The sequence below is a fragment of the Trichechus manatus genome, unplaced genomic scaffold (genome assembly GCF_000243295.1).
Source record: "Trichechus manatus latirostris isolate Lorelei unplaced genomic scaffold, TriManLat1.0 scaffold00081, whole genome shotgun sequence".
Lineage (NCBI taxonomy): Eukaryota > Metazoa > Chordata > Mammalia > Sirenia > Trichechidae > Trichechus > Trichechus manatus.
Window position 1 is genome coordinate 3,621,977 of NW_004444017.1, and position 8,488 is coordinate 3,630,464.

The following is an 8,488-nucleotide window of genomic DNA, read 5'->3' on the forward strand; positions in this document are numbered from 1 at the left end:
CAGGGAGCAAGTTTGGGCAGTGATTCTAGGTTGTAAGGGTTTGCGGAATATGTGGATGGTGAAGAAGTAGAGACTGTGTAGTATGAGACTCTGCTTTCAAGAAGTTTACTGCCAAGAGAAGGGCATGGAAAGAGGATGGTACCTTGAGATGTTAGCTTAAGGGGAAGGAACAAGGGAGAGAGAGGGAAGAAATCCAAAAAAGAAAGGATATAATTGCTGGAATGGTGTTCCAGAGGAGGTGGACAGGCAGGGTCAGGAGCACCTGGGGAGGGGGCATCCTGACAAGGAAGAGGTACACTTCTTCCTGGGAGACAGGGCAAGAGACAGCCATTCACTACTCTTGCCAGGTGATTTACATATATTACCTCATTTATTACCTCTGTGAGGTGGGTGTAATCATCTCCATTTCCCAGATAAGAAAACTGAGTCTTGAAGAGAAGTTAATAACTTGCCCCAAATCTCACAGCTAGTGAGTGTGACAGACTTAAAAACTGGGTCTGTTTGGTTTGTTTCCCTAGAGGGAAGAAAAAAAAGGAAGATGGCGATACTAAGAATTTAAGGTGAAAGGAGGGAAGTTTGAGGGAGCTTCTATCAGATAACCTAGATGTCATAAAGTTAGAGCAAAGTAGATCCCAAAGCAGATGAAAGCCATGATTTGGGAAGCCTGGTCTAGCAGTTCCCTCCACCCTTGAGCTTCATGCCAGACTGGGCCCAAGGAGAAAGAGGTTGTGCCCAATTCCAACTATTTCCAGCCTTGTGAGAGGGACTCCCAATGAGCTACACATACAAAAAAAGTAACAGGAAGGGCCTGGGGACAAGATCTCCTGCTCCCACCCTCTGCTTCCATCAAACACTAATGGGGTGCCCTCGAAGGCTAAACCACAGCTACTGGGCACTTAGTGTATATAAAATCCATCATCTCTAATCTGTACAACCACCCTTCTATATATATATAATTATTATCCCCTTGCTAGAGATAAGCAAACTGAGGTTCTGAAAGATGCTATTGCTTACACAACTACGAAGTCACGAAGCTGGAATGCAAACCTACACTCCTTCCGCTACACTTGTCTCTCTGTGCCCAGTGGGAAGCGATCAGAGGAAGAAAGGGTCAAGGTCTGATGTAGCTATGGAAGGGCAGGTTCCTCTGGGGCCCAGGCCTCTCTCCAAGGGACCTCTTCTGCTTCTGTTGGCTTATCCTGCCCTTCCCCCAATTCAGGATCCTCCAAGCAGGCCTGGAAGTGGAACGTCTCTCCCTCAGGAATTTCTTCCATTATTTCCATTCCAAGCGAGGCATGTGGAACCACCGCCAAATGAGGATGCCGTAATCCTGAGGGACGGCCTGCTGGACTGACCACTTCCTGCTTCTTGACTTGTGGTTGCTTCTTCAGGGCCCCTGCTCGATGCTGGAAGAGGGTAGGGGAAGGGGCAGAAGCAAAGGCTGGGCCCCATGAAGCCTCAGAGCTAAAAGCCCCACTCCAACGGGGCTGTCCCCTTACTCAGAAAGAGTTACCAACGTTCCTTTCTCCATCCTGGGGCCTCCAAGAAGGGAGGACTTTGGGAGAGGGGCCAGGAGGGGCCACTTATTGTCGACAGAGATGGAACAGCACCTGAGAAGGATGGGGCAATTAGGTCAAGGAAAGAAAGACCGCTTGAGCAATACTATCATTATCGATGAGGGTGCATTCCAGCGCCCACCCAGAGCTCCTCACAGGGAATATGGACCATGAACTGGAAATGTTTTTTGGACATGTTTTATTGGGGTTTTTATTTTTTTAACAGAAAACAAAAACTGTAACTGTCTAGTCCCTTGCAGACCCAGCATTGACTGTGAGAGGGGGATGAAGTTGTACATCTAGGGAAGGTCCCCACTTGCATACCTCAGACCCACTCCTGTGTAGCATTGAGTCCCTTGGTCCTGACCCTGGCAGCTGATCTGTAACCAGAGGGGCTGGCCCCATGGGGAGCAGTTCTTAGTTCTACCCCATGCACATGCCTTCCAGAGACACACCTCTCCCAGGGAGCCACTGAAAGTGGCCACCAACTAGGGCATTAACCTTACCCTGCAGGTGGAGCTAACTGCAGACTGACCAGAAGCACAGAACTGACATTATCATGCTAGTGCGACAGGGGAGTTGGGAGATAGGGAACTGGTGGGCAGTGGGCTCTTCAGCCACCAGCATACAGGCCGTGTGGAAAGTGCAAGGTGAAGAAGGCAAGGAAGTGAAGCTCTTCTCCCTCCCCAGCTCACCTGTAAGGTACAGCCTCTGGAGACAATATGAAGAAGAGAAGAAAGCAGATGTGGGAATAATCCATTGACTTCCCTTAGATGAGCAGAGGGGGTGGGGGCAGGCGGGACTATGGAAAGGGATGTGGAAAACTTGCAGAGTCCTCACAGTCCAATATCCCTATGGACTTGCCCTTCTGCAGGGAGAAGCCCAGCCACCTTGCAGGGCTGGTGGCGAGAGGAACATGCTGGATCTGTACCTTGGGTGGAAGAAGAAGGAGGTGTTTGGGTGAAACCCTGACCGTGAAACAGGGAGCAGGGTAGGAAATGGGGCAGGATGAGAGGTTTGGGAAGGTGAGGGCATCTCCAAGTGGAAGAGAGCAGGGGGCAAGAGGAAAGGAAAAGTGAAGCAGTTTCGGGGAAAATAGCCCTTCGCCCTTGTAGTCTACTGCCACCTTCCCCCTCTCCCCCCACCTGAGTGTCATACACTTATCTTGCACTAACAGTCCCCATGTGACTTTGTAGCTGGGGATTTTTCTACTGCTACTGCTGCCTCGCCCACTGCTGCTGAATTCACCAATGGTGCACTGGATGCTGGATCTTGAACTCCAGTGTCTGTTGAGGGAGGTGAGCACAGGGCCTCTCTGCTTTGAGGAAGGACTGCGAGGTGCAACAAGGCCCAGGAGACCAGTCAGCTGAGCCCAAGCTCCATGCTCTGACAGAGCCCAAATCACAGCATTTGGAGCCTCAGGATCTACCTAGTGGGCTCCTTACTCAACCAAGAGCATAAGCTTGGCATAAGGGAGAATGGAGCCAGTAGAGAACCTTCTGGGGGGTGGGGAGAATCCCTGCCTCCCTCTAAGAAATCAGGAATGACAAAGTCTTTTCAACTAATAGGTTGTGGCTTATGGATGCCATACAAGCTCCCTGGTCCCTGGCTCTTTATGGTCCCTACACAGGCCTGCTGCCTTCTGGAAAGGGCTCATAGGGAATAGGCAAGAGCTGCAGCTGGCCAGGTGGGGCCCAGGTTTCCTGCTGAGGCCACTCACTCTCATCCTTGGGCATTGCACTGGCAGGCCTGCAACAGCCCAAACAGGCTTCTGCTTCCCTCCTCCTTCTGATAAACCAGCCCAGCATTCCCCCTGCCCTGCCCACCACCCCTCTGTCCCTGGGCCAGTGCCTTGTGCAGGGGTGGGTTAACCAGTTAGCCAGGTACACACCGGCTTACTTGTGTTTATTTACTAATGTGTAGTGCACAATTTCACAGGGGTTTCACATCTTTGATGTGGTGAAAAACAGGTGAAATTGTGCACTGCAGATTAGTAAGCCAGCACAAGTAAGCCCGGGCGTACTTTGCTTATTGGGTAATCTGTCTCTGGCCTTGTGTTCAATGTTTATTAACTCCACACCGTCTGCCTTAAGGGAAAGGGCCTGGCATAGCCCCTACTCTGTAGGAAAATGTCTTGGGTTGGGGGAGGGAACGGGATGGTGGGAGGGAATTAAATACAGCATCTTCTCAGGAAAAAAAAAATGGCTCTTGTGTTTTCCTGTTGTCCTTCCATGGTGGGAGAGGGTTGGGCTGAGGGGCACAGGAACACATCTCTGTCCCTCAGCTGTCAGGCATCTGATGGACATGCCAAGTTCCCTCCCATGCCACCCTCCGCTCCTTACCATTATTCGTTTGGTGCCTGCGTGTGTGGGAGACAGCCTTCTGTGAGCTATGGATCACTCAGGAAGGGGACGACATTGTTCTGTCTGAGGAGCTCGCAGTCAAATAGTAGAGCAGGCATTTTCTGTTTCAGTGGATTAGCGGAGATTGGTGGTTTCAGCTGAGAAAGAATTTTGGATACCCTGGGTGAAGGCTAGATATAGAGCAAGAATGGTGAGCAGTGGAGAGGAGCCAAGGTCTGGCTTATTCTAAAATAGCAGACAATCTGAAAGTCATTTCTGTTTGAGCTGGGGCTGCCCTGTGATGCTTTACAGGTGCAAACTTACCTTCCTAGTTATATTTAGCCTAGACAGAGATCAAAATTAGTTTGTATTCCTTAAACACGTGTTTAAGAAAAAGCATAAACGTGAAAAATGTGAAGCTAGAGTAGGTTTATAGTAGAGTCTCGAAAAAGATTGTGTATACATGCATCAGTCCAGAATTGACTAATCTGGAATTGATGTAGCAGATGATAATTAGCCAAAGGCATGTAGGGCCAGGTAAGTTGAATCAGCAGAGCCCACAGGAGAGGGAGTGATTTTAAAGCCTGGAGTTTGCTCCTTTGAGCCGTTTCCAGGACACGGATGGAGAGGGCATTCAGACACCGACCTGGATGGTTGGGCCTTCGGCACTGAAGACAGACAGACTGACTCACAGTGGATTTGCAGAAAATTTTATAGACAGAAATCATTCCATTTTACAGAAAGGAAAACAGACCCAGAGCAGAGGCAAGGGATGGGGTGGAGTCAGCACCAGAGTCCTTTAGCTAGGAAGACTCTGTCTTCCTCACATGCCTTAGGTTCAGGAGATGCTACCAGGGAGAAAAGGCTGGCAGTACCCCAGTCTGAGCTTAGGACTCCAGACCAAGATGGAATTCACTTAGACCAGCAAAATACCACATCTTAATTGAGTTACTCATGGGAAGGGAGCAAGGGCATCTACACTGTCCTTTTAAAAGCTCTTCCAGGGTCTGGGGAAAGTGCCCAACAGCCTGGGAGATCAGGGAGGAAGGAGGTGGAAGCAGTTCCAGACCAGTACCTGGAAGGGAAGCAAAGAAGAGGCAGTGAGAGGGCAGGCCATACCCCAGTGCTCCTCAAACTTGAATGTGCACACGATTCACTTGGCAATCTTGTGGAAATGCAGATTTGACTCAGCAGGTCTGGAGTAGGACCTGAGATTCTGCATCTTCTATAACCTCCCAGGTGGTGTTTGTTGATGCTGCTGGTCCATGGACCACAATTTGAGTGGCAAGGATGCTAGACGATGCCAAGGAAGAACTCCACATTTCCATCTTTCCTCTTGCCAGAAGGACACAGCCAACCATACCATCCCAGGCTATAGAAAAACCCAAGTCTAGGAACTGAAGGAGAGCCAGCCATTTACAGAGCATGAGGGGGTTTTGGGCAGGCTTTTCTGAGTCTCAATCCAAACCCTTCTCCAAGATCCCCTCCTTACCTCCTATATCTGTAGCTTTCTTTTTCTCGACAAGGGATTTCTCTTACCCTGAGGTGAGAGAAGGGCCACCTGGAAGCCCTTGGACCTAGGACCTCCCTTCCTTCTCCCTCACCTCAGCCCCAGCTTCTGTTCAGAGAGGATTTCTTGAGGTCCTGGCAGCCAGGAACCCTGTCTTATGTGCCCCGAAGGCTGTTATGAAGATGTTGACGACAACAGTGATGAAGACCAAGGTGGTGGCAGCATTGTTGAGCTGGTTTAATCGCCACTGCTTTTCCACCTCATTCAGGTTCAGCCGTGCTGCGGAGAAGTGGGAAGTGGGAGGTAAGGGTCAGGGTGCGGGCCTCAGCCTGGAGCTTTTCTCACAACATCCACTGCAGTTTAGAGAAAGTCTGGCCCCCTCAGAGATCTATGTGGTAGAAATCAAGGGAGAAGGGAGTTATCAGGCTGAAATGCCTTTTGCTCTCACTGAGCATTCATGTGGTGCTTACTAGGATTAGGATTTGGGAATGTACACTGGGTTTTCTAAGAGTGGGACTACATTCTCACAAAAAGGGCTATGAGGAACTCTGACATAAGTTAGTGAGGGCAGTCATTCAGCAGGTATTCATGGAGTGTCCACTATATGAGATGCCAGGAGATAGGACAGCATGCCTGTCCTCACTGTATAGGAGCCGTTGTTTGGGCATTTGTGGATGCAGAGGGCTACCACGAGGTTGTTGTTAGTTGCCCTCAAGTCAGTTCTGACTCATGGTGACCCCCTGTGTGCAGAGTAGAACTGCTCCCTAGGGTTTTCAAGGCTTTGGCCGCTAAGAAGCAGAATGCCAGGCCTGTCTTTCGAGGCACCTCTGGATGGATTCAAACTGCCAACCTTTTAGCTAGCAATTGTTTGCGCCACCCAGGGACTCCTAACACGAGGTTAGCTAATGGTTAAGTTGGCATGTGCAGAGTGGTATAGGGAGGTGCTTGGGGCTTCTCTTCCCACTAGGGGGCGCTGAAAGCCTGAGCCCCAGGCCTGGGCTCCTCACCAATGACCACAAGCAGGATTCCGATGACCACCTGCAGAAGCAGGGAGATGCTGATGAGGGTTATGAGGGTGATGTAGTAATGAGAGGATGGCCCCTGCTCCAGTACCACTTTCAGCCGCGTGGCGTTGGACATGAAGAGGGCCACGTCCAGCATGCTCTCTGCCACGCTCTTCTTGGTGGCATAATGGTTCAGGTTGATGAGCTGGTTCCTCCTGGGGTTGGAATTCCCGGGCTGCAAGAGAGAAAGCAAGGCTTACCTGGGAGTCTCCAGAAGGGAAGCAGTTGAAAGAATAGAAAGAGCAGAGGGCTATTAAATTTTAGTTCCCTCCAAACCAGGTGGGACACCTAGGGCAAGTAACTCCCTTCTCAGCTTTGGGCCTGACAAAAAACATAAAGGTTGGGCTAAAAAACATTTAAGGACCTTTGAGCTCTGAAATGATGTTATGTTATAATTTATATTTCATGGAGGGTCACCCCTCACACCTTCACACATCCATCTAAAGAAAGGGGGAAGGGTCCTCGACTGCTTCAAAATGCACCTTCAGCATTTTACTCACTATTTTACCTGGGCCAGGTGTCAGAATGGGTTTGCTCTCTTTTCATCTGAGAACTCAATAGGAGGAGCTCTGAGGCTTAGGTGAAGTAGAAAAAGGTACCTCTTCTCCCAGAATGACATGGCCCCAAGGCAGGATGCACAGATTAGCAAATGGAGCATGGGCTGTTTTGATCCCTCTAGGCCCCAGCACAGGTGCACGCAGGTGCAGCCACAAACGTGCTGTCAGAACACATTCACACATGTATGTCTAGATACACACAGTGATGCATACTAGCCAAAGCCTCTGAATTTTTTTTGGCTAGAATTTATAGAAGTATAATTTCCTTTTTGATTTGATTTTAAAGCATACAACGAAACTCCTCAAGAAGCCACTAATTCCAAGGCAGGCTCACAATACGCGGCCTATGTTATCAGCTTCTGGGTTAGGCCAAGAAATTCAGACTGTATGCTACAAGCAATCTGCAGTCTCTCAACATTACTTGGGCAAGGTTTAGGGAGATTAACAGGGGTGTTTGGGATGGTTTGGCCCAAAAGGACCATAATAGACCTATTCAAAGGTTATGGTCTTAATTTAGGGTCAAGGCGACAAGGCACTGAACTACAGTAGTGGTGAGAAAGGAGAGGGAGGACTGTGAAAGATCGGACAGCCTGAAGGTAGGGAAGCCAATCCAGCAGTTACCAGGACAGGATAAATACCTGTTGGATGGATGCGATGGATAGGTGAATAGATGAAGGTTCTGGATATATTCTGCTCCTTGTATTCAGTGTGATGCCAGCAAGTCACTTCACTTCTCTGTACCTCAGGTTAAAAACATAGACCCCAAGACCAATGGGAGAGGAGAGAAGCCTAGCTGATCAGGACCTTTGAACTCTAAAAGCCCTTAAGAGGTCCTCAAACGCAGTGGTCTCCAAACTTTCCTAATAGTGCACTAAAAAATGTTTTTGACCATGCATCCCTAATACATGTGCATTATTTCATTATAAATTATATACATATCCATTTAAAAAAAAAAAACAAAACTCATTGCTGTCGAGTCAGTGGTGACTCAGAGCCACCCTACAAGACAGAGTAGAACTGCCTCATAGAGTTTCCAAGGAGCAGCTGGTGGATTCCAACTGCTGACCTTTTGATTACCAGCTGTAGCTCTTAACCACTGTGCCACCAGGGCTCCAAGTATCCATTAGACTAATGTTGTCGTTGTTAGGTGCCATTGAGTCGGTTCCGACTCACAGGGACCCTACGTACAACAGAACAAAACACCGCCCGGTCCTGTGCCATCCTCACAATCATTATGCTTGAGCCCATTGTTGCAAAATTGTGTCAGTCCATCTCACTGAGGGTCTTCCTCTTTTTCGCTGACCCTCTACTTTACCAAGCATGATGTCCTTCTCTAGGGACTGATCCCTCCTGACTACATGTCCAAAGTATGTGAGATAAAGTCTCGCCATCCTTCTAAGGAGCATTCTGGCTGTATTTCTATGTATTAGACTAATATATACATATATATATATATGTA

General features: G+C 48.9%; 2 protein-coding genes across 3 annotated transcripts in view; one reads left to right on the plus strand and one right to left on the minus strand.

Annotated features, from left to right (window-relative positions):
* B4GALNT3 (beta-1,4-N-acetyl-galactosaminyltransferase 3) overlaps nucleotides 1-1,328 on the plus strand; it is a 121,810-nt gene extending 120,482 nt beyond the window's left edge. The window contains exon 20 of the mRNA XM_004381198.1: nucleotides 1,220-1,328. Coding sequence (XP_004381255.1) covers nucleotides 1,220-1,328 — 109 coding nt within the window. The remainder of the gene's footprint in view (nucleotides 1-1,219) is intronic.
* Nucleotides 1,329-4,509: 3,181 nt separating this feature from the next.
* NINJ2 (ninjurin 2) overlaps nucleotides 4,510-8,488 on the minus strand; it is a 17,743-nt gene continuing 13,764 nt past the window's right edge. Inside the window, exons 1-4 of one of the 2 annotated variants that reach the window (XM_023735694.1) lie at nucleotides 7,668-7,691; nucleotides 6,416-6,647; nucleotides 5,503-5,687; nucleotides 4,510-4,973 (exon numbers count right to left, since the gene is read on the minus strand). In XM_023735694.1, the coding sequence (XP_023591462.1) occupies nucleotides 5,521-5,687; nucleotides 6,416-6,569 (321 nt within the window). In that variant the 5' untranslated portion in view covers nucleotides 6,570-6,647; nucleotides 7,668-7,691 and the 3' untranslated portion in view covers nucleotides 4,510-4,973; nucleotides 5,503-5,520. Of the gene's footprint in view, nucleotides 4,974-5,502; nucleotides 5,688-6,415; nucleotides 6,648-7,667; nucleotides 7,692-8,488 lie in introns of those variants that run through there. The other variant, XM_023735693.1, reaches the window with a different exon arrangement.